At 38.6% G+C, this 25940-nt stretch overlaps 2 protein-coding genes across 3 annotated transcripts in view; one reads left to right on the top strand and one right to left on the bottom strand.

The window, feature by feature from the left end:
• NMT2 (N-myristoyltransferase 2) overlaps positions 1–17125 on the top strand; it is an 85936-nt gene extending 68811 nt beyond the window's left edge. For both annotated transcript variants that reach the window (XM_006894287.1, XM_006894288.1), the window contains 4 exons: positions 4025–4195; positions 14691–14858; positions 16082–16219; positions 16409–17125. In XM_006894287.1, the coding sequence (XP_006894349.1) occupies positions 4025–4195; positions 14691–14858; positions 16082–16219; positions 16409–16429 (498 nt within the window). In that variant the 3' untranslated portion in view covers positions 16430–17125. The remainder of the gene's footprint in view (positions 1–4024; positions 4196–14690; positions 14859–16081; positions 16220–16408) is intronic.
• Positions 17126–19442: 2317 nt separating this feature from the next.
• RPP38 (ribonuclease P/MRP 38kDa subunit) lies at positions 19443–20297 on the bottom strand. The gene has a single exon (XM_006894289.1). It carries the CDS (start codon positions 20295–20297, stop codon positions 19443–19445), a length of 855 nt encoding a protein of 284 aa, XP_006894351.1.
• Positions 20298–25940: the final 5643 nt, after the last annotated feature.

Here is a 25940-nt window from a genome sequence, read left to right as displayed (position 1 = left end):
TTTGACAAGCACTGTGGCATTTGGACAAGAACAAACTGGGAGGAGGGTAGAGAGAATGGTGCAGCAGTGAATGAATGGAAACCCAAAATCCCTGTAAATGTTTATGAAAATTAATAAAATATAATTATAGGGAAAAAAACAGAAAAAAAAGATATCAAAAACAAATGGTTTTGAAAGTGGGATCCAGGGACCCTTGGAAACCCAGGTCTTTTGTTATTTTCATAACAACATTAGATGATTATTCCTTTTTTCCACCTCATTTTCATTCTCTTATAAATATACAGAGGAGTTTTTAAGAGGTTTATTTGATTGTGTGCTTACATATTCTGTTTTCAAGTTTTTCTCAGTTTTAATTTCTAGTGTGATAAATGTGACTATCCATCAAAAAAACCCCAATAAATAATTACTCCTATGTCAGAACCAATTAAGAGCTGACTCTCTAATAGGTTTGGGTTTTTTGGTTTTTTTTTTGTAAATCACATGGGAGGAGATTGTCTTTCTCCCACAGATGTGAACTAGTGAATGTGAACCACTCTCTGGAGAGGTGCCACCTTGGGCTGCCGTGAAGCTCCCCATGGACTTGGCCAAGGTGCCTCATTGAGTATCTGTTGCCCACATAAACAAAGCTCTTTGCAGGTACTTTGCAATTTTTGAGAGTGTAGAGAGGTCCTGAGATGGAAAAAGTCTGAGAATTACTGTTTTAAAGATGTCTACTAGACAAAGGGTATATTTATTAATTGTGGTGATTTCAGAGAATTATTGTCTGGTGAGTGAGAACTGTGCCACAAAAAAAATAGTTTGCTCTAGAAAGGCGCAGGCCAACTTTTTACTCATTTATGAATGTTCTCTATCAACAGAAAGTATCCTGGTACTTTAGTTAGTGACTCTAATACTGCCAGTTATTACTGGAATCAGTAGCAAAAGTAAAAACTTAGGATTTTGAGAAAGGTTATCTAACCTTGGTTATTTTTGTAGCACAAAGAATTCTTGCTTGGTTTTGGTTTTTTAAACTATAGTTGTTAAAATCAGTCTTCTGATTTGGCTTTCCTATTAACATTTAGGAATTAATATTTATCTTACTTAAAAGTGTTTGGTAATTGCATAGGTTCCCATGACTTACATTTTAGAAATGCTAGTAAATGTTAAAATTGGCTAAGGGAGAAAGAGACAAAGGAAAAGTACAGTTTCACACCTGGCTTGCACAAAGGCCTTGCCTCACCTTCCAGGGTAAATTATTATCATAAAATGCAGGTATTTTCATTCACTCAGCAGATAAACAGGATGCTACTACTCTGTTCATTCCGGAGTTTTAGATGGCTATTGGGACTTGGATATTTCAAAGGCTTTGCCATCGACTGAAACAGGAAAAGTCAAAGCTTTCTACTTAATGTTAAGGACCTAAATTCTCTCCTTGAGTTAGAAACTTGCCTGTATTTTGGGTTACATCACTCTATCTTTATAAACCGCTCCGCCTCATAGTGGCTTTCTGAGACTATAAACCTTTACAGAAGGAGACTGTCCATCTTTCTCTGTTGGAGCAGCTGGTGGGTTGGAACTGCCATCCTCTCAGTTAGCAGCCTCAGTTACACACCACAGCACCAGGACTCTTTTCAACCTCATAGAGGCTTACTGGGAGTCAGAATCGACTTGATGGTGGTGGGATATAGATATGCGCACACATCCCTTTATAGATAAATAAATCCTGATTCAGTAACACATAGTAACATTCAGCTAAGAACTTTTGGATCTAAGTACAAAGCATGCATCATCACATCTCTCTCCATTCCCCACTAATAATCAATATCAAGCCACATTCTTTATGAGTCACCGACTCATAGAAACCTCAGCCTGGGACTTCAGGCAACTAGTTTTAGTCTTGCTAACTCACTCACTCCTTGTCTACGAGTTGGAACGATGAATAGCTTACCCTCCACTGGATTTTTTTATTAAATTGTATTAATTTTAATGAACATTTACAGAGATTTGGGGTTTTCATTCATTCATTGTTGCACTATTTTCTCTACCGTCCTCCCCAGTTCGTTCTTCTTTTCCCCTCCCCCCTTGAAAGTCTGTTTTAATTGTCCATTTGCCACAGTGCTTGTCAAAGCCAGTTCTGATTAATCTCCTTTGTCAGTGTGTCCTTTGCCATTCCCTATCACTCCTCCCTGAGAGAGACTTCACCCTGATTCATAAGGAAAAGGGGATGGCGTATTCTCTTAGCTACTTCCTGCTGGAAAGGGATGCTGTGGGTTTCAGGGTGAAGATCTTCTCTCACTACTCTAAAGGGCCCCTTTGGCAGTAGGAAACACATAGACTGTTATGGAGATTGATTTTGGAATTTAGATGCACTGTTATCAGTTGTGCTTAGCTGTGCATGTTCATATCCTTGAAGATGTAACATGGAAGTGTTGCAGCCTAGAAAACACAAATTTAACTCACAAGTTAAAAGTACATGAGTCAAAAATTGAAAAGCAGTAATATTCCACATAGAGGCTCTAATAGTGGCACCAGTCAAGTTACAGAGGGAAGGGAGTTCTTACAATAAAAGGCCTATCCACTGGATTTTTTAGAGGCTAAAAATCACACAAGTTACAAACCTTCTCCCTTGGGATTCTGCCATGTTTTAGTCTGTAATCATGTAGAGATTGACATGATCTAAATTTTGCAGGCAGTTGCTTTGGGTTTTTTGCTTTATTTTTATTTTTTTAAATTAAGTTTTATTTTTATGAACATTTACAGAGATTTTGGGTTTCCATTCATTCACTGTTGCACTATTTTCTCTACCCTCCCCCCCAGTTCGTTCCTCTTTTTTCCCCCCTTGAAAGTCTGTTTTAATTGTCCAATTGCCACATTGCTTGTCAAAGCCAGTTCTGATTAATCTTCTTTGTCAGTGTGTCCTTTGCCATTCCCTATCACTCCTCCCTGGGAGAGACTTCACCCTGATTCATAAGGAAAAGGGGATGGCGTATTCTCTTAGCTACTTCCTGCTGAAAAGGTTTCAGGGTTGCTTTATTTTTTTAAATTTCAAAATACTCGGAAATAATTTTGGAAAGGGCAGAAAATACAGAGTAGCAATATTTAGATATTGCTTTATCAATATCTAAAATATTGAGGCTTTTCACCTCAAAATTTTTATCTAGTATCTCCAAGGGCATAGGTGGGGAAGGGCAACACATTTATTGGGAAAATGAAATTCTTTTTCTCAAGGTTGTGTATGTGTTAACAAAACAGTGCATGGAATGGACTCTCTTACCTCTTACAAGTGCTCTAGTGTCAGACCTAAAAAAGCCAACTGATGTCTGGAGATTTCTTGTGGACAAGTAATTGAATATCTTCTAGTAGGGGCCGGTCCTAACCTTTTCTCTCCGTGTGACCTGACTTAAAAATTGTACCCCTCTGGAGTGGAAATGCTAATATACACACTGCCTCGGGTACGTCATGAGCACCTGGCAGGCAAGGCCAGGCTTAGTATTAGTAACCAATAACTTTTAGAAAATACTTGCTTTTGTATCTTGACAGCTGTGATTTACTTTCATATAGTTTTTATTGTTAAGAGAACCAAATTACTGCATCCCTCTCATGGGATATGCTATAAAACCAGTTTCTTAACTATGCTGTGTTTTTAGAAAGTTGCACTTAATGAGTTTTAAAACATGATACTTCAGAACATGTGCTAAGTTTGCTTTGCTTTATCAAGAAGATTGTTAAAATTCTTGGCATCAGTTATATAGATCAAGTTGTAGTGAGTGTTCCCTTTGATTTGATATGAGTCAAATATGCCTAGCCCACATAGATAAGATTGATACAACACATTGTCTAATTTGTGTTCTAACCAGTGCTTCTCAGAAGTGAATGCATATGGGATCTGGTTCAGTGGGCCTGGGATAGAGCCAAAGGCCTGTCTTGGTAACACATTAATCTTGTGCTGGGTACCGTCTGCAGACCACAGTTACAGTAGTGAAGTATGTCTGCATGCTCTTGTACTTAAACTTCCAAATTTGTTTTTTGTGTTCATTTTAACAAGGTTACGAAGACTTCAGGTTTGAGACCAATGGAACAAAAAGATATCAAAGCGGTCCGAGAACTAATCAACAGTTACCTGAAGCAGTTTCATCTAGCTCCAGTGATGGATGAAGAGGAAGTCGCCCACTGGTTCCTTCCCCAGGAGCACATTATTGACACCTTTGTAGTAGAGGTAAAGATAAGGCATTAAGTTAGAAAAGATAGTGGTGAAAATGCCGTACAACTAAGTTATTTTCTAAGACTCACTGCCTTTACAGCAGGTGTGTGTTCATCCTGACAGAACCAGATTTTCTTCTGATAGTTTTTGTCACTGGATAAGAGCACATTCTTAAACTTTTTATGAGGTACCAGTATTCATTTCTGTTGATCTTGTGTCATTAATAGCCTTTTTATTTTTATAAAACCGCCAATTCAATGATCTCATCAGAAGCAATGCTGTTAGGAAGGGCCAGTCCTTGGAAAAAGACATCATGATGAAGTAGATTGGCAGCAATGACTCATTGATCAGAGATGGTGAGGATGGTGCAGGATAAAGCAGGGTTCGTGTCTGTTTTCATAGGGTCGCTATGAGTTGTTGCCAGCTCAATGCCTAACAATGGCAACAAAACAACTCTAGAGTGGGCATCTTAATGACAAATTTTCATGCATATATGTAAGTCTTTCCAAGGACTTCTTAAAATTGTTGTATCTCATGACTCTTTTATTTTCTTTAAAGTTTGTCAAGGAACCGAGAGATTTTGTTCTTTTGGGCTCCATCACTGATTATTTAATCGTATTTGAAAGTAAGGCAAAAATTTGGCAATATTTATTATTTTATGTAAAACTTACCTGGTAGGGGAAATGCCATGATCATGCAGGTGGTTTTTTCCAGGGCGAGGTGTATCCATTACATTCTGGATGTGCTGATCCCTGTGATTTCCCCAAATGCAGCAAACCTGACTGCGTAATTTGTGGTAGTGGCAGACTACATTTGCACTCTAGTAAATAAAACAAAAAACCAATTTATTATTTAAAAGCAATGTGCCTATTAAAAAAAAAAATCTGTTCCTTATTTCCTAACTAATATATTTCTATAGTGGCCCGGCAAGCAGAGAGCATGGTGCTTTTTGGGCAGGGGTTGTGGCAGTTTTCGGACGCGAAGGACTACTCTGCCTCCAGGAGCCAGGCAAGCCAGGCTTGGCCTAGGGTTTAAGGCGGCAGCACAGACTTCAAGCCCAAAAGGGGCTTTCATTGTTTTTGTTCAGACATTCCTCTAGGTCGTATAGCCCTGGTGTACAAGTTGCCGTACCGCATTCACTTTTGGATGCTGTGAGGCTGAATACCGTGAGACTGGTGTGTCAAGTGCGTTAATGGTTAGCTATCCCATGCGGACAGAGAGTGGGGTGGAGCTCCCCGATTAAAACAAGCTTGGAAGGAGGAGTGGATCCACTTCCATAATAGCTTGCCTCCGGAAACCCTGTGAACCTGGAGAGAGGATGAAAGACACCCAAGCGTCGAGCACTTTCCTTCATAGGGTCGCTATGAGTCGCCTGCGACTCTATGGCACTTGACAATAACAACAGTGAAAAGATACATTAGAAAACATATGCCTTCTCAGCAATTATTATATGTTCAGTTCAGGAACACTGCTTACTTTCCAGTTGTGTAACTTTTCCTTTTTTTTTTTTAATCATCTTGTATACTGTAAGTCGGATCTGAGTGGCACAGGAGGAGATTGCTCCTCCTTCTCCAGCAGAGCATCTGGTGAATTCAAACCGCCCACCTTTGGGATTGCAGCTCAGCTTTTTGCCACTAGGCCACCAGAGCTCCCTCCTCCAAATTTTTCTTTATCTATGAACACAAACTCAGTACCCTGTAAAAACTCCTCTGGTCACCTCCATCCTGTTTTTGATAACCACTAAATAAGCTTTGGTTTTCTGTATTTGCTTATTATATACATGTGATCTCATGTAGTATTTACTCTTTTATGACTTGGTTTGCTCCTCAGGATGTTTTCAAGGTTCACAATGTGGCATCAGGATTTCATTTCTCTTTTTCGCTGGGCAGTCGTTATTCATTAAATTGTATTCACCAAAAATAAGTGTTAAAAACTCTAATCTCTGTGCCTAGTGTTAGATCCTATTTGACAGTGGTTGTCTTTGTTATATTAATGAGACAGGATTAGTGTAGGCTGTATCTTTAATCAACCTCTTGTAGAATAAAAAAAGAGATTAAACAAGCAAGGTAGAAAAGCAGGCATGGGAAGGTGCTGTACCACATGAGGGTTGACAAGGAACTAAAGAGTGAGGGCTTCTTCCACAGCTAATGGAGAGTGAGCACCTTCCCTTAGAACACCGTCATGGATTAAGACTTAAAAACTGAGAAAACAGATTTCTGTTTGTTAAAGCTACCCGACTCTGGTATTTCTGTAATGGCAGCAATGAGTAACTAAAACTGAAGTTGGCACCAAGTGGGGTGCTGCTTTCACTATTACTTACAGTGTGGAAGGAGTTTGGGAATTGAATAATGGGGGCGGGGGGCTGGACGAGTTTTAAAGCCTCCTAAGAGGAAGCTGTGGTGGCCTAGTCAATAGAGTTGTACTGCCCACTCAAAGGCAGGGAGTTTGAGTCCACCAGCTGCTCTGAGGGAGAAGGCTGTTCAATTTCCCATGTGGTTTATAGCCTCTAAAAATTTGCTGGAGGGTCAGCCGTAAGTTGGTTCCAATTCTGTGGTGAATAAGAATAATAATAGTAAAAGCCTAGATTTCTTTGAAGAGACCGGTGGTAGAATTATAGATGCCAAAGGCAACTCTTGTGAGGGCTCCAAAGAAGTAAGGAGAGCTATAGAGAAAGTCTATTAGCTTAGAAAATACTTATGACACTAGCAATAAAATGTTTCTAGAAATATGGACATTTTAAATGTGCTTTTTTGGTCAGGCTTTTAAAGAAAATTATAAACAAGTGATTGGACAGTGGAAGAAGGGTAATGTTTTGTAGGATTTGTTTGTTTTTTAATGCAGTGAGTGGTAAAGAACTTTCAGAACTGTGTTTAAATCCATTTCACATGTTGTTAGGAGCCGCTGGTCTTTGGAAAAGGAAATCATGCTTAGAAAGGTACAGGGTCTGAGAGAGAGAGAAGACCCTCAATGAGAAGGATTGAAACAGTGACTGTAACAATGGGCCTAAGTATATGAGAGAGGGTGAGGATGGCCAAGAAAAGAACAGAACCATCTTTAGAGCAGAGTGGCGATCAGCAGAACCATTGGGAGCATGGGAGGCCAGGCGCGTAATCTTTAAACGGTGGAGTCAGATCTTCACCAGCTCTGCTCCAGGCTTTGGAACTGCTGCTCATGGATGCCAGGGGATAGAGCTGCTGCCCAAGGCTGAGGGGGTGTGCTGCCATGGACAGGCAGCAGGCTGGACTTCTCAGGACCAACGGTATGAGCCACCACTCAGGTGGACCAGGAGAATGTGGCTGCCTAAAGCTGAGAGTGACTTTCCCAGTGGGCCTGGATGGGGGAGCTGAAGCCCAGGCTGAGAAGCCCCACCCAGAATCCAGAGAACATGGCCAGCACCAAGAGTCCCGAGGGCTGGGCCTTTACCCACGTCACGTTGTCACAAAGAATATATTGTTATCTTCACGTCTTTACAACTAATGTGAAGAAGGGCTTAGTGCCCCCCCCCACATACCCAGTTTCTCCCATTTGTAATAGAAATAAAATGAGAATCCCAGAACCCTTAATTGTCATCATATATAGAGAAACCAAGAAACAGTTGAACAGAACAAAGAAACTGCGTGTTTTAAAAATCAGCAAAGGTTGTAAATTTTTTCCATGCCTATTTAATCTGTATACTGAGCAGATATCTGAGAAGCCGGCGTCAAGATTGGGGGAGGACTCATTAGCACCTGCGTTATGCAGATGACACAGCCTTGCGGGTTGAAAGTGTAGAAGATCCAAGATTACAGCCTTAAATGTGGATTACATCTCAACATTAAAAAATAAAAATTCCTCACCACTGGATCAGTAGGCAGCATCATGATGGGAAAGATTGAACTTGTCAGTGATTTCATCCACTTGGACCCACAGTGAACACCCAGGGTAGCAGCAGTCAGTAAATCAAAAGATGTGTTCCATGGGGGAAATCTCCTGTTAAGGACATCTCCAAAGTGCTATAAAGAGCAACATAGTCTCTTTAAAGACGAAGGTATGCCTGGTCCAAGTATGGCCTTTTCCATTGTTTACAATGCAACTGAAAGTTGGACAGTGAATAAGGATGACAGAAGAACTGATACCTGTGAATTGTGGTGTTGGAGAAGAGTACAGAATAGTCACTGAATCTTGGTGTGGTGTTGGTGAAGAGTGCTGAATATGAACTGCCTAAAGAACAAACAAGTCTGTCTTGGAAGAAGTACAACCAAGGTGCTCCTTAGAGGCAAGAATGGTGAAACCTTGGACATGTTGCTAGTAGGAGCCAGTTTTGGAAAAAACCTTATGCTGAGAAAGGGTAAAGGGTCAAAGCAAGAAGGAAAACACTCAGTGAGATAATTGATACTGTGATTGTAGTGTTGTACTTGAGATGGTGCAAATCACAAAGCTGAGGCAGGATAAGGCGAGGTTTGGATCTGGTTTTCATCGGGTGGTTCACAGATGAAGAGGAATTTTGTCTAGGATATAACTTACCTGAAATCTTACCCATATTTGAAAATTTGAATCAGTAGGTTCAAAGGATGAGATTTGGGACTTGGAGTTGATGTAAAATTTTTGGAATGATGTGATGGAGTAAGTATGTTTTTCATGTGGCAAAGACAAAAAATTAAGGGAGCCCAAATGTACAATATTATGGGTTGACTTCCTCTCCAATATATTGTAAATCCTAACCTATATGTCTATGATTTTAATCCCGTGTGAGAATGTGTTATTCTTTTTTTTTTTAGAATGTGTTATTCTTGTTAAAGAGATGGAATTAGTGTAGATGTTTACTGTTGTTGTTGTTAGGTGCAGCTTCCACTCATAGTGACCCTGTGTACAGTAGATTGAAACCTCGTGCCATCATCACAATCTCTTTTGTACTTAATCCCATTGTTGTAGTCACTGCATTAGTTTGTCTTGGTTAAGGATTTTTTGCTCCTTCTCTGACCCTCAACCTCTCCCAAGTATGATGTCCTTTCCCAACAACCTGCCTCTCCTGGTGATGTACCCAAGTGTCAGTTCTTGCTCCTGTGATTAGAAGGGCGGGCCACTTGAGATCATTTCAGCATCCCTCACACTGTGCTAAGGGGCCAGCAGTTGTATTTGCCACTGCTTTTACCTCACTAGTGCAATTGTCCGCATCATGAACAAATCCAGTAACTTCTTAGTATTATTATGAAGGCATTGCTAGGTGTTGCACATAGTTAAAGCCCTTGACCACTAACTGAAAGGTCAGAGGTTTAAATCTACCCAGAAATGCCCCAGCAGAAAAGTCTGAATATTTAGAAAAATTAGCCATTGTAAACTCCATGGCGCATCCTTCCCCGTCACATAGGAATTGAATTATGAGGCAGAAGCCACTTGATTGTTTGAGCATTAGGAGGAGAATTGATATCTACTCTCCACTTTTTTTTTTCACTCCTCACTTCTTTGTGAAGTTTTTTTTTTTTCTTTGTGAAGTTTTTCTCCAACAATTTTTATTTGGCTGTCTAGTAAGTTGTAAGAGTTTTTAATATGTTCTGGGTATAAGATCTTTGTCATCTCTATCTTTATATGTAATGAGTATTGTATTAACATTTTTTCCCTTTCAAATTTATTGATCACATTTTGTAGCTTTGCCTTTCAAATTCCTTAATGGCTTCTGTTATTTATTGATTCAAATCTCTCAACAAATATCTAGATATTTTTAAATTTATTCTTTCCCTACATATATTTTTTTACAGTTAGTGTTTTTCTGTCCTGTCTAAAGAAACTTTTCTCTCCTTAAAATCATGAATATTTTATTTCCTGTATTACTATTGAGAAGCCATATGACTTTTAGCAATTATGCAGTAGTAACTTTTTAAATATCATTACTTTTTTGTGTGAGATAGAGGCCAAGGTTCTTTATGCTTTATTTTCATGCAGTTGTTCAGTTGAAAGTAGCTCTGATGGTGCTGTGATTAAGACATCCATATGGTTTGTAACCAAAAAGGTCATCAGTATGAACCCATGAGCTGCTCCAAGGGAGAAAGATTTAATCTGCAGACCTTATGGGACATTTCTCCTCAGGCCACAGAGCCACCAGGAGTCAGGCTCACCTTGATGGCATTTGGTTTATTCAGTTGACCCAGTACTCTTTGATGAAAAGAGTATCTTTCCCATCGAGTTACTTATGGTTATAGAAGATCAGTCAGCTAGTATGTGTGGGCCTGTTTCTTGACTTGGTTGTGTTCCGAGGATCTGCATCTCTGTCATTATTTCAGTACTCCACTGCCTTGATTACTATGTGGTTTAAAGTCTTTAAGTCAGGAAGTGTGCCACCCACTTTACTTTTTCCTTTTCATATTGCTTTGATTCTCTTAGATGATTGTATTTCTATACACATTTCAGAATTAACTTGCTAGTTTCTCGTGTAAGAACCTACTAGGATCTTGATTTCTTACTGCGTTGAATGAAACAATTAGTTTTGGAAGAACTGCTCTATAAGAATGTAATCTGAACAAAAACATTATGTAACTTGTGAACTTGATAGAACTCTCCATTTTTCTCAGTAACTTGTTTTGGCTGGGAAGGTCTTGTGTGTCTTTCATTAACATTTTCCCTAAGTATTTCATGTTTTCTAACATTATTATATATGTATTATTTTATATTTATTATTTATATGTAGATATAGTATTGCTATTTGTACATTTTCCTTGTATGCTACAACCTCAAGTTTATTAATTAACTTGAGTAGATTTTCAAGGAATTTCTATGAAGATAATTGTGTCTTCTGTGAATTGAGGCAGTATTAGTCTTCCTTTCCAATCTCTTTTATTTTCTTAGCTAGAAATATCCAGTACGACCTTGAATAAAAGTAGAAAATGGGGAAAAACAGATTCCTTGAAAAAGAAAAACAACAAAACAAACAAAAGTGATCTATTACTTATGTAAAAGAGCAAGTTGTATACACAATTCTATGACACAAAGTGTTAGTATTGATTCTATAGGAACTGTTTGGTTCTGTCTTATAAAAGTACTCCATTATTTTTTGTGATAGTTAAAATAGAAGACTCAGAAAACAAGCTCAATCTTTCAATTTCACTAATGTAAAAAAATAAAGAATACTTTCTTTCAAAAAACAAAACAAAAAGTGGAAAGTGGAGAGCCTTGACTTAGTCACAGCCTCAGGGTTTTGGCTTTTTTACCCCCAACCCCCAGTATTAACTGAGTCTTTTGTAGATCTCTGAGGACATTCCCTTTTGTTTCTAGCTTGTTGAAAAGTTTTTATCATTTATTGTTGATTTTTATCCCTTGCTTTTTCTGCATTTGACAAAATTACATGTTTAAATTGTTTGCCAAATGGAACTTTGCATTTATAATGAAAGCCCTCATTAGTTGTAAATTTCATATATAAATACATATACATTTGATTTCATTTCCTGAACTAGTAAGTGTCTTTATCTGGTGGCCTAGGAGTTAAGGAGTTGTGCTATCAACCCAAAAGCAGGTGGTTTATGTCTTACCAGGGGATAAAGATAGGCAGTCACCCGTGTGATTTATAGCCTCGGAAAACCTGTGGGTTAGGAAACTATGAGTTCATTCTCTCTCAAAGACATGGATTGACTTGATACTCATGATCGTGGTTGGCTAGTAATTTTCCTTTCATAGCTCATCTTTATTCTGTTTTTATATCAAAGTTACACTGACTGTTGAACTGAAGAGTTTGCCCACTACTTTTTTTCCGCTGGAAACAATTTCTGTAATAATACAGGGTATCTGTTTATAGTAGATTGGGTAGAACTTACATATAAACCACTTAGACATGGAACTTTTTTTTTGTCCTGTGAGTAGATTATTTTTTTTAAAGTAAAGCAGTCTTTACAATTAATTGGATATGAAGATTTGTGGGAGGAACCAAAGGGGAAGATCATTCTACTTTTCTCAAAAGTTAGATAATAATTGTAGTAACATTATAGCACCAGAGAAGCAAAGAGCAATTTTATCATGTGACTGAAGAATGTCCTTACCTACCAGACCACTAGAGCTCTCTGATCGCAATCTCTGTCCCTGTCAAACACACCACTGTTAAATTCACAGGAAAGTCGAATCTTCACCAAGTAGCAGCACTCAGAAATAAAATACTCTGTCTCTTTGGAATTTTCTTTTTTACTGAAAGAATAACAACGACCTGTATATTATCAGGTGTATAATCCAAATATTATATTTAAAAATATAGTGTATTTTGAAAAGCACTGTAGATAATTAGACCAATCCAAGCATTACTTGCTTATTTCTTTCATTGAAAGTTACGCCAGTGATGCAGACATAAACCCCACTGAATGGCTATTTTATTTTTGAAAGGTGTAATCTTCTCAGATACTCAAATACATGGTACAGTGCAGGGCCCATATAATGCCTCCTACAGACTTCCAAAAAACAGCCTCTACACTGTATTTAACTTAATAACTGATAAAATTTTTGCCTTGTACTAGGAAGGTGTTAGGTATCAAATAGCGTCATTCCCTTTTCTAATCTTCAGAGCTATTATTTCTGCAAAAATAATGTATCTCCTTTTATCACTTATCAGCTGCGGGAAACTTTCTTTTTAAATACTTCTAAGGTATGTTAAGGAGCTCTGGTGGTACAGTGTTAGATATTACATGCTTTCCTTACTGAAAAGCAGATATTACATGCTTTCCTTACTGAAAAGCAAGTGGTTCAAATCCAGCAGTTATTCTGCAGGAGAAAAATGGGCCATCTCCTTCCATAAAGAGTTACAACCTCTAAAAGTCAGAATTAACTTAGTGTCAGGGGATGGGTTAAAGGACTTGAGGCAAATAATCAGCCAGCATTTAGGCAAAGGCAGCTCCATGTTCTTCCAACACAGTGTATCAGTTGCCTTTGAGTCAGTTGCAACTCCTGGCAACCCGGTGCGTTTGTTCCAGAGTACAACTGCTTGGTAAACTTTTCATAAAAGGTTTTTGTTTCTTTAAAAAAAAATTGATATCTTAACAAAAGTTTACAGAAAACTTAAGATTTCCATTCATTTATTATTGCACATTCCCCCCCACCCCCGCAAAAAAAAGCAGGCGTGGCATCCACTTCCGAAATAGCTTGCCTCTAGAAACTCTGTGAACTTGGAGAAAAGATGAAAGTTTTCTGTGTTCAAGACTTGCATTCATAGAGTTGCAATGAGTTCAGAGTCACAATGAGTCATCTATGGCACTTAACAACAACACCCCCTTCCGCCCGCCCCCCCCTTTACTTTTCTCTTTAAAAAGATTAATTGATATGCAGTTTCCTTCTTCCTCTCTCCCCAGTTCACTTGGCTAGTCGTCCTCTTATTCTGGACTATTGTTATGCAAATAATAGCTAATCATAAATTTCTTTTAGACAACTCTTCCCTCATCTATTTCAATGCAGTGTTCATTATTTATCCTCTATTTTCTTAGTTTCCCCCAACCCATGTCAGTCCTGTTTTATAACAGTGGCATTTTACAGTATTTATCCTTTTGTGACTGAGATATTTCACTCAACATAATGTCCTCCAGGGTCACCCATTTTGTATATTTTATTAGTTCCTGTTTTTCAGTGCTGTGTAATACTACATTGTGTGAATATACCACAGCTTCTCTATCCATTCATTTGTTGATGGGCACTTGGGTTGCTTCTCTCTCTTTGCTATTATGAACTAAGAAGCAATAATAGGTTTTACAGCTGTGACCTTTCGGTAGTAAATCATCATGCCTGCCTTCCAAGGTACGTGGGGGTTTGTTTGAACCAGCTCTTTTCTGTAACAGGCTGCACTATCCAGACTTCCAATTGACTGTTTTAAAAAGCCCCACAAAAAACATTGCTGTTGAGTGAGTTCCTAAAGGACCGAGTAGAACTGTCCCATAGAGTTCCCTGAACTATAATCTTTATGGGAACATACTGCTATAAATGTATCTTTCTCTTATAGATAGCCAGAAGGTTCGAACCACCAGCTTTTTAGTTAGCAGCTGAGTGCTTAGTCTGTACCACCAAGGCTACTCAGCATTACTGTTCAAAACTCAAGGAGTCAGAACCGACTCACGCCTGACCCCTCCTGTGGGATTTCCAAGGCTGTGAATCACTTATGAGGAGATTGCCCATCTTTGTCCCAAGGAGTCATTGGTGGAGTCAAACCAGTAGGGAAGCACCCACTTTCGGTCAGCACAGCAACTCTCTAGAGACTCCATCACCAGTTTCCCTAGCATTGCTGTTGTTAGGTGCCATGGAGCTGACTACAGTGCATAATGACCCTATGAACAACAGATCACAACCTTTTCCTATCCTATGTGTCAGCCTTACTATCTCTGACATGCGTGAACTCATCATTACAGTCTTTATGTCAGTCTGTCTTGTTGAGGGTAAAGGGCTTTAAATCATACGAGAAGGAAGCATGAGGACGTGTTCTTTTGTTACTGTTCTTTTTCAGAGAATGTTATTGTGTGAGTCGAAGATCAAAGGGACAACTACATGATCTTTACCTGACATCCTTTTGTTCTTTTAGAGCTCAAGTGGTAAACTAACTGACTTCCTGAGCTTCTACACACTCCCCTCAACAGTCATGCATCACCCAGTCCACAAGAGCCTCAAAGCTGCGTATTCCTTCTACAACATTCACACGGAGACACCCCTCTTAGACCTCATGAATGATGCACTCATTATAGCCAAGCTGGTAAGCAACTCATTGCTTTTTTTTTTAATGACTTCTCAAAATATAGGTAACATCTCACTGTATTTTTTTCTACACAGGTAGAATTCATTTGAGATTTTTTTTTTTATTATTATTGATCATCAATCAAAGGAATAATTTCTTTTAAAATCGTTTGTTTTTAAAATTTTAGTGGCTATTTTCATAATTTTATTGAAACTTTAAAAAATACTTGTACAAATTAGAAACTGCCAACCTTTCGATAAGATTCATAAAACTCATCAGATGAGGTAAATAAATTAGTGTTTTACATTAATTTGTATTACAATGAATAATTAGCAATAAGAGAGGTGTTTTAATATTTCAACTGAATGGACTGACTCTCCATTTAAAATTGAAAACATTCCATTAAAAAAATGCATGTTACTATATTGTGTGCTTTTCCTCTGTGTAAAATTGTCAAATTCTTGCTACTGTTAATCATTTCATTAAAAATTAAAGTGAAACCAGCACTTTGAGGTCATTATTGTAAAAAAATATTTTTCAAGACATCAAGAAAAAGTGTCTTCCAAGTACTAAAGACGTTTTAGAAACTGTTACTTGAGGTTTTTTTAAAAAGTTAACATTTCTCTCAGGTTCTTTGATCCTGTTGCCCATTTTCAACTATTTCCCTCCAAAAAGGACCAGTAATAGATTATTTGTATAAGGTTAATAAAAACCCAAGATATGAAGCCTTAGATGCTTTACATATATTAACATTTTTTTTTTCAAATTAGTGTTAGTAGTAGTTTTATTTTCACTATTAACTACATCAACTATGACAAGTCAACTGAAATTTTCCCCCTGTATCAACTTAAAAACAAAGTGTTTATAGTTTTGGTCCTTTGCTTTTAGCTTCAGGTAAGTCAGAACTCAGAATGCTCAGTTTTAATCCCTGGAGATGGAGCCAATTAGTCAGCTATTGCTTCAAACAGAGACAGAATATTTTTGTTATCTTTTATATTGGCTATTAGTGTTAGCCATCATACTAGACTGTTTTAATTCAGCATCTCTGAATTACTGGCTCCATCAAATCCATTGCTAGTTTTATAAGACTGTGTTGAACTGAATTCTTAAGCTACACTCAATATCAAACCATTAGAATTACATAGAACTCTTAGTAATTTAATATTATACAGAAATACATCATAGAGAAAGTACTGTGGTCCTTCACTGTTTTTAATTTTAAATTCTTTGTACATTGGCAGAAAGGATTTGATGTATTCAATGCACTAGATTTGATGGAAAATAAGACATTCTTGGAAAAACTAAAATTTGGTATAGGAGATGGCAATTTGCAGTATTACTTGTACAACTGGAGGTGTCCAGGAACAGATTCTGAGAAGGTAAGTGAAACTGACTTGGGCTTTGTAAACATAAGGAATACACTTCCTTAGAAAATGGCATGCTTACTTCCCTCTGGATTTTTAAGAGATTTCATTTTGTTTTGAAAAATACAGATCTAATGTACTACATTGTAACTTACCTTTGCTTGCTTACTTATTCTTAATATTCTTTTCTTCCTCCTTTTGTAGGTTGGACTTGTATTACAGTAGATGAATATTTTTATTTCTAGAACTTTCATCATCGTTTATTACTATTCTGTATAATGATTCCTGGAACTGCCATTCCAAAGAAAAGTAAAAGCACAACTTAAGTGAAATTGAAGCAGTTGATAACAATCAGAAAAGATGAGAAAACATCCACCTGTGACCAGTTCTGCACGTTTCTAGCTAGAACGTAAAACTTCCTCCTTTTTTTGCACTGTTTACCCTTTGGGGGAGGGATGAAGGGTACAAAGAGCACATTCCTCTAGTTTTCAGTTCTTGGTTGTCTCTTGATAAGAACTATTTTTCCACTCTTTAGCAAAGGGACTGTTTTTGTATGGACTGCAGAAAAGTTATGGAGTCATGTAAGAAATTCTTTGCTATTGTGTGAAGATAAACGGCTGCATTTCTATTTATTACGTGTCGGTATATTTGTCAGTAACAGAACAAAGGATCCTTTCTGAAATCTTTTACTTAACATGGCGTCACTGGGCAAATTTATGGAATCAACACTTTCGTAATACAAGTGAATACTTAAGTATGGAGCAATAGAAAAATGCACTGATGACCAGTACATATTTATTTCTCCACAAGCAAAGTTGCCAAATCAATACGAACACAAACTTGTTCTTTGATCTTCAAGGATCAGTGAACTGGTTCAAAAGCAAAGTTTTTGTAAAAACATTAAGAATGTCCTCTCAAAGACTACACCCATGACTTTTTCTGCCACTGCTCAAACTTGTTTCTTCTCAGCAACACCGAGGCTATATGAGGAAAAGAAAATAAAGGCTCTAAATGCAAAAGAATGCCCTGTAGAATTTATTAGTGCTATCAGGATGCTGGTCATTTGAATGTTTTTGTTACTTATGCAGAATTGCACATATTCCTTTAATTTATCATGAAAACTGTCATGCTGATGGAAAATGTCTTATCTGTAAATATTCATAATTTTGTTACTGATGGTGTTTTTATCTAGAATTTGAAAGTTTCCCAATGTACATATATGTATATACTGGTAATAGTTCAAGGGGAGAAAAGATGCATAAATGAGGCCTATATGCTGGCCTTGACTCAGATACCATGAAAGTAGATCCTTTTCCCTGCCTTTCCTGTACCAGTGCCTAGGCTCTTCAGTCCAGAAAAAAAATTTTAGACCATGTACTAGCATTTTTTTCATAAATAGTCACTTGAACCAGTCAACACAAGGGGTTGGCAAACCATGGTCCAGAGGCTAAAGATCACTCATTATGTATTTGTACAGCTCACAAGCTAATGAGTGGTTTTCACTTAATGAATGGGAGGCATTTAGCAATCAAATGAGTACACAAACATTTAGTAACATGAAAATTTAACATGAAATTCGAGTTTCAGGGCTTATAGTTCTTTGGAACACAGCCCCATTCAATCGTATATATATTGCCTGTTGGTTTCCTGCTTCAAGTAGAGTTGAATTGCTACAGCAGACTGGTCAACAAAGCCTGAAATCTAAACCATCCAGCTCTTTACATAAGTTTGTTGACACTGGATTTCCACTAGACCTTAAGTGGAAGGCTACTTTTCCAGCTGCCATTATCCTAAAGACTAGTCCACAGTTTGTGAGAGCCAAGCCGATTTGGGGATCCCAGCAACTACCACTAGAGGGTCACCTGCACCACGGAGTAGTGTTAGGATTAGGTAAGGACACAGGACCAGGACAGTCAGTTCACTTTCCTGAGGCCCCTATAGAAGACTTCTAGGGGTGGTCCAAATTCAAGTGTCTTACTATTCTCCAACAGAGAAAGATCCAAAAAAAAAAAACCTGAACCAACCCACTGGAACATTAAGACACCAGCATTAAATAGAGGTGATTTTTACTTACTTTGGAACAGGCTTTTGCTAGGAACTATGTCCCACTCATTTTTCTAACAAATTCCTTTCATATAAAGTAGGTTTTATATAATTGCAGAATTGTCCACTTGTCATGTGCTTGCCCTAATGATGAAACAGTTCCTTAGAAGATGCACAAAATTCAACTTGTTTCAGGATTTATTCCTTTACGGAATTATCTTCACATATATAATAAATGAGATACTTGGCTGTATAACTTAAGCAGATTACTAACAAGCAGTTTCAAATAGAGAACTGGTAAAGCTGCTTGTTTTATAAGGTAGCAACTAAAAATGTAATACAGTGTTTTAAAGACTCAAAAGACATTATTCTGTACTCTGTAACCAAAATACTTAACGGTATGACCACCTCCTTCCCCAAATGGAACAAAATCAATTATAATCTATGAGTTGACCAGAATTGAGGTGGACAATTTTGCCAATCCTGCATTTGCCCCCTTAATTATAGAAGGTAACTTACTGTTCTAGCGTGCTCCATTTTTTGACTAGGACACCTACTGTATCATTGACCAGTCCCATCTCTGAGAATCCAGACTCTTAATTTGCCTCACTGTCATTAATATATTATTAGATTGCCAAGAAGTTAATCATACAAAGGAGTGCATTCTAATTAGCTGAAATATATCATGACTTTTTCTATATATATATTAAGCCTTTCTCCCAAGTGTGTGCCTACTTACAAGTAAAGTCAAATTGACATGAAATAAAAAGGATGTTTGAAGACAGCATCTTCTTTAGTAACGCTCCTTGAAAGTTGGTAATGCATTTCCAATACAGGTTCACTTATCCTATTAACTAAAACCAGGTGGTGGTACATTTTTCAAGTTTGGTAGAAAGATGCCAAGTATTACAGAATACAGATGTTTTTGCTTACATTGTACCAACCTTTAAAAGAGTTTATACAAGCATGAACCTTAATTTCAATAAACTTTTGTTCTGATACTCACTTTGAGTACTTTCTGCACTTAGCATTTTTAAACCTCAGCATAGCTATGTTCTACAAAGAGTCAAATGAAAATTACTCAACAGTACGCTGAGAACATATGGAAAAGTTCCTCATTTTATTTATAATTTCAAGGTTTTTTTTAAACAGGTGTCAGTTTATAAATGACATAAAATTACAAATTCATACAAATTTACTTGGAAGCTGTTTTTTTACTTTTAGGTAATTTCCTTATCTTATTAGGGTTTGGAATGAGTTTCTTTATTTTCAGGGGTTGTAATGCTACTGTAGAAGCTTGCTGGCCCTCAGCTAGCTTCCTCTTACATTTAGAGAGGTCTTCAAATGAAGTTTCCATAATCTCTCTGTCTTCCCTTTCCAGAGATTCGGCTTCTAGATTTTCCCTCAAGTCTTCAATTCTTTCTGGAAGCCATGGTACATTTAAACTGGGTACCCTGGGAATTATAGCTTTTATTTCATCAACAAAGTCAGTGGCATTCTTTTTAAACCCCAAGGCTAGGACACATTTTAAGCCAATGGCAGGTGCAATTCTTTCACTGAGACGGGGAACCTGGCAAGCAGGCACAGTTCTGCTTACACTTAACTGAATCAAGTGTGAGGTGATGACGGCAGGCTTGACTGACTTACATACGAGGACTAAGAGAAGGTCATTCCTTTCCAGGGCTCTGGTCACTTCATTAACGCCAATGGCAAGCTGCTGCCTGGCGTCCACGGGGGTCCACCCTGACACCTTTTGGTTATCATCTGGTTTTCTCTCTTTCAGATCTTCATTAATACCAACATCCATGTCACATTTTTCTCTCATTTGTTTTTTGAAAGACAGCTGTTTTTTCTTTCTCCTCTTATCCTCAATCTTCTGGAGCCCGATACTTTTAAATCTGTCTTCAAGTGTCTGTAATATGAAGTGCATATCTTCCCGCTCAAGAGTGCTCCAGGCAACTGTATATGGGTTGTTCAGTGATGTTTTTACAACTAAAGGTCTTGTCTTCCGCACAGACCCCTTCGCTGGTGCTCGAGGAGCTGCAGCCATTCTGAAAACCCTTCAAAGAGAAGGAAAACAAAGGAAAAATTAATGTTCATTAGAACTGCATGTCTTAATAACATCATGGTTGTACTCTGACTTGATCAGCTGTAGTAAGCCTAATTATATAGGCTTAATTACGTGACCATGCACTTGACTTTTAAGATTAAGTAATTTTATTCTAGCCCCCATTTTCTTATACTGTCTTCTATTCCAATATAGGCCATAAATGAATGTTTTGCATTACTGAAATTGGTGAAATTCTATTTGTTTATTTCATTCATTAAAAATGTTCTGTGTTTCTACTTTGTTTATAATTACCCTCTTAATGACTATATGGCATTAATCTTAAAGATGCACTACTATTTTTTATTGTCTAGTTGGGACATTCATTTAACAATCACTAGAGCACTTAAAATGGGTACAATGGGTAGGAGGCAGGCAGAGGGCAGACACCAGGCCTGCATGAAGCTCACAGATGGAGGGCCACAGAGGCATTTGTTACTGTGAGGTGCTGTAGACCCGGTTTCAACTCTGTGAGCTTAACTGACAGTAGAACTGACCCACAGAGTTTTCTAGGCCACACTCCACAGGGGCAGATTGCAGCTCTTTCTCCTGCAGACCCACTGAGTGCTTTAATATCGGTACCAGCAGGGCTCTAGGTACCTTCTTCTTGTTATGTACCGTCGAGTCAGAACCAACCCATAGCTGACCCTCCTGTGGGTTTTCAGTTAATCACATAGGAAGAGACTGCCCATCCTTCTGTGGAGCATCTGGAAGGCCTTGACCCACGTGCCTTCTGGACTGCAGTGCAGCTTCCTGCCACTAGGCCACCAGAGCTCCTGAGCCATACACAATTATTCAGGTGTGTTTTTAAAACAATGGAGGAGTAATGTATATATATGAACCAAAAGTCAAGTATTCTCATTTTGTGTAAATAAATCTCTCCTGGATGCCAGGTCATCTCCACAATGCAATCTCCTGTGTGAGTAACTGCCTCTGGAAACCTGTCAGTCAGCTATGAGTTGGCTCCCACTCAATGGAACACAAAGACAAAGGGGAACTAAAAAGAGATTCTAACGGATGAGAATGTCCAACCACTCAGTCTGGAAAGTGTGCTCTGATGATCCATCCCAGCGTCAAATGCATGCACCATTTCAACCATCTTCCACTTTATTTTAGGGACCCACTTGGCAGAAGCAAAGGTTAAACATGCTGGCCTGGAAAAGTCTAACGTTTGGGAACAGTCCCTTCTGAGGGAACCAGATGGCACATAGTCCTTCATCCTGGATCATTATCCAAGCCATGCCTGCCTCCCCAAAATGCCCATGCAGGAGCAAGGATTAATTCCTGTCCAATTCAACTTCCACTCATGGGACTGGATACTGATGCTGAAAAGTGTCTGGAGTTGGTCAGAAATTACAAAGCACTCACTAATGTAGTTGCTGAATTTCACAGAATACCTAGTATGTGGGTGAGGAAACAGACTCAAAATATCCTGCCCAAAGTCACAATTAGTTTCCCAAATGCAAATTTAAAGCTGTTTCAACCCCAGCTGCACCTGAAAAGTCACTTGTGACTTAAAAACATACAAGGGCTGGTCCTCACCCTAGATTCACTGACTTGGCATCTCTAGGAATGAGGTCAGGGTGTCTATATACTTGTGAAACATTTCCAGAGTAGGAGGCAAGGTATTGCACAGGCTGCTGCTTTTCCCACGTTTAACAGTCCTAAGAAGTGATCACTCAGCCTCTACTGGCTTGGATATCCCTCCTGGTCACTGACAAAAAACCAGATGTCAGCTCTTAGTGGTGGGAAATGAAGCTTCATTTGTTACTCACTGGGTTTGATCTTGGCCAACCTTTGAATTGAAGTGTGTGTGTTGCTGTGATGCTGAGTAGGTTTCAGTGGATATGGATTAGGGAAAAAAGCTTAGTGGCCTACTTCCAAATCCAGCCAGTGACCTCATTGTGTATGAAGTCACCAAGAGTTGGTGTGAACCTGACAACTTAAACCAGGCAGTCCCTCCTCTGCCCTCACACCAGCCTCACTGTGCAGTGCCCTATTCCCCAACGCCTCTACTCTGCTTCCTCACTCTCAGACCGTTCAGGAAAAAGAGTTCATCCAAAACCAATAAATCATTTGGCAGAGGCTGGCATCCAACTAAAGATGGTCAAGAACAAAGAAATGACAGGAGAAAACACAAAGTACAGGCAGCCTGGACTTGGAAAGAGTTCCAGTACAGTCACTATTGTTAAGTCAGTTCTGACATAAGTCGAGTACATCTTTGTTTGTCTTTACAACTAAAGTCTTTTTTTAAAATTTTGCATACAATCATTCATACTATTATTGCCTTTCTTTTATTACCAGTATCCTTCTATAGCTGATCTTTGTCTTTGGGGTTAGAAATATTTTGCACAGAAACTTGGAGATCATGTCAGCAATACAGCAGAACTCCCACCAAATGCTGGCCAGATAATGTATGTGTCCATGCATTCAACACGGGGTCAATACTTAACGATCATGTGCTCTGAAGGATCTGTATTAACTCCTATCTTCAAAATCTAACAAGCTGAATCTTGTCCAATATTCCAAGGGCAAAGTACAGGCAGTCCTGACTTTGGAAACACTTTACCGAGAAACTTACAGATGACATCAGCAAAAAAAATTTATGTCGTACATAATATTAACAGTTAAATTTACCAAAAAAAGAGTCATAGTGTAATTCATTCTATCTCAAATATGTTGTTACATAAAGGACTAACAACTTTGGGGAAAGAGGAGAATGAGCAGCCAGCCCTCTTTCAGGTGCCTTCTGAACTATGATTTGGAGGCCTTTACTTATAGACTCAACCGCAGACACCTTAAGGTAGCATCCAAACGCATTCCCGCTTCCACACCATTTTTATTCCTCCACCATGCACGCACTCTAACAGTCAATCACCAGTTTCTCACATCCATGCCTTTATTCATATCACCTCTGCCTGCAATACCCCTTCTTCCTTTCTTTCTTACTCATTTGTAGATGACCCTCACTGTACATCTGTAAAAGTAAGTGGTGATGTTAGGTGCCATCGATGGATTCCAACTCAAAATGACCCTACCTATATAAAACAGAAAAAAACTGCCCCATCCGTGCCCTCCTCACAATCTCACCCAGCTCACTGGGGGTCATCTTTTTTGCTGACCTTTCTAAGCATGATGTCCCCTTCCAAAGACAGCCTCCAGACCACATACTCAAAGTTTGTGAAAGAGTCCCACAAATTTTACTTCTAAGGAGCTTTCTGGCTGTACTTCTAATACAGATTTGTTTGTACTTTTGGCAGTCCATTGTATATTTAATACTCTCCACCAACACCACAATTCCATGACATACATTCTTCAATCTTCCTTATTCATTATCCAACTCTGGATGCATAGGACATGACTAAAAATATCATGGTTTGCATTAGTAGATTAAATAATAAATACATAAAGCCCTCACTGAGCTGAGTATATGAAAAAAGAAAAGGCCTTCAGGAGAAAGTGACTTTTTATCCTTTATCTCAAGAATGCCAACCAAAGGGAGTGAGACGATGGGAAGCATATTCCACAGATCTGCAGTAAAAGAAATGAAATGATGCCATTTCAAGAGAGGTGGAGAAAGAGTGACAAGGTATTGGGAAAGGCAGGTAAGACCAGAAGGTGAAGACTTCTGCCAGCTTTACAGTAGGAAGCAACTCTTGTTTAAAACAAGTGTAAAATGACTAGAAAGATGTCAGAGGGGGATGCTTTTGTCAAAGATAAGGCAGGCCTGGAAGGGGGCAAGACTAGAGGCAGCAAAGAGGTTGTCCAAGTAGTCCAGCCAAGAATGGGGCACAGAAGGGAAAATGGAATGGCTGCTTGATGAACTCTTTTTTTTTAAAAAAAAAAGAGGTCAACTTTAATCAAATTACAAGAACAACTAAGCTAAGACCTAAGGATGCCCCCCACTTTCTGGCTTTGGTAAATTAAGGGGATGAAAGCACCTATTCTCATTCCCATCAGTTAAACCCTCCTGACTGGCTACTGCCAAACACAACTGGGACCTTAACATCAATTATGCATAAAGACCTGGTCTTTCAGAACACAACATTGGCAGTAAGTTAGAGTTGTGGTGTATGCTGGAATCGATTGCCACACACAGCAACTCAGAGCAGAAAGAAATGTCCCACAGCATTTCCAAGAGGAAACTTATTTCCTCCTGGAAGCAGAACGACTGGTGGATTCAAACTAGACCCTTGTGTTAGCAACACAGCTCTAAGGGTCCTTCCTTTTACTGTTTTAACATAATTGTACCCAGACTATCATCTTCACAATTACTTGCTATGTATCTAAGAGTTGGACAATGACTAAGGATGACAGAAGACAAGTCAATGCCTTTAGGTTTTGCTTCTGGAGAAGAGTACAGAACTTACTATGGACCACCAAGAAAACAAACAGATGTGTCTTGGAGAGGGTGAAACCAAGTTTGTCCTTGGAGGCTAGGATTTTGAAGCTCCATCTCACATACTTTGGGCATGTGGCCAGGAGGGACTGATCCCTGGAGAAGGACATCATGCTCAGAAGGGTTAAGGGACAATACAGGAGAGGAAGACCCAGGATGAAATGGATCGATACAGTAACTGGGACAATGGGGGTTAGTGTGCTGGAAATAGTAAGACTGGCTCAGGACAGGGCAGACTTCAGAGCTGCTGTACACAGACAACTCAACGGCACTTAACAACTGTCAAATTACTGTGGAACAAACAAAATACTGCTGAAGATCATAAAAAAAAATGGTTAGAAGGGTATAAAGAACTGCCAGAAGTTTAAGGAGGGTTTAGAAGAGGCCATGGGATCAGGGATATTACTGCTGAAGTCATATGGATCTTGGCTGAAAGTAGAGACTATCAGAAGAATATCTATTTGTGCTTTACTGTGCAAAGGTATTTGACTATGTGGATCATAACAAACTATGGTTAATCCTGAGAAGAATGGGATTTCCAGAACACTTAATTGTACTTACACAAAATCTATACCTAGAGGAAGAAGCTGTTGTCTGAAAAAATCAAGGGAACACTACATGGTTTAAAATCAGGAAAGATGTGTCAAGGCTGTATGAAGAGAGTGGTGTCAGGATTAGAGGCTCATCAACAACCTGTGTTAGACAGATGACACAAACCTGCTTGCTTAAAGTGAAGAGGACTTGAAGCTTGCTGCAAAGAAACAAAGACTGCAGCCTTCAATATGGACTACTTCTCAACATCAAGAAAACAATATCCTCACCACCAGACCAATAGGCAACATCATGATAGATGGAAGGAAGTGTGAAATACAACTTTGGTACCATGAGCAGTCAGGAAATCAGAAGACATATAGCACTGGGAAAGTCTGCTGTCAGGGGCTTCTCCAAAGCTCTAAAGAGCAATAATGTTAGTATAAAGAGTAAGGTGCATCTGATTCAGGCCAAAGTCTTTCCAATCACCTGCTATGCATTTGAGAGCTGGATAATGAATAAGGTTAACAGAACAAGAATTGATGCATTTGAGTTGTGGTGTTAAAGAAGAGTGCTGAATAACCCCAAAGAACAAACAGATACACGCTGGAAGAAGTTCAACTAGAATGTTCCTTGGACACAAGCAGCACATATTC

Source organism: Elephantulus edwardii, unplaced genomic scaffold (assembly GCF_000299155.1).
Source record: "Elephantulus edwardii isolate Elephantulus edwardi_28Jun2011 unplaced genomic scaffold, EleEdw1.0 scaffold00139, whole genome shotgun sequence".
Classification (NCBI taxonomy): domain Eukaryota; kingdom Metazoa; phylum Chordata; class Mammalia; order Macroscelidea; family Macroscelididae; genus Elephantulus; species Elephantulus edwardii.
The sequence above is the reverse complement of the archived record's forward strand: the minus strand, read 5'-3'. Positions and strand labels throughout refer to the sequence as shown.

What these genes read in the sequence shown, in the direction of transcription:
- RPP38 (XM_006894289.1), bottom strand. Translation starts at nt 20,297, where the DNA reads ATGGCTGCAGCTCCTCGAGCACCAGCGAAGGGGTCTGTGCGGAAGACA.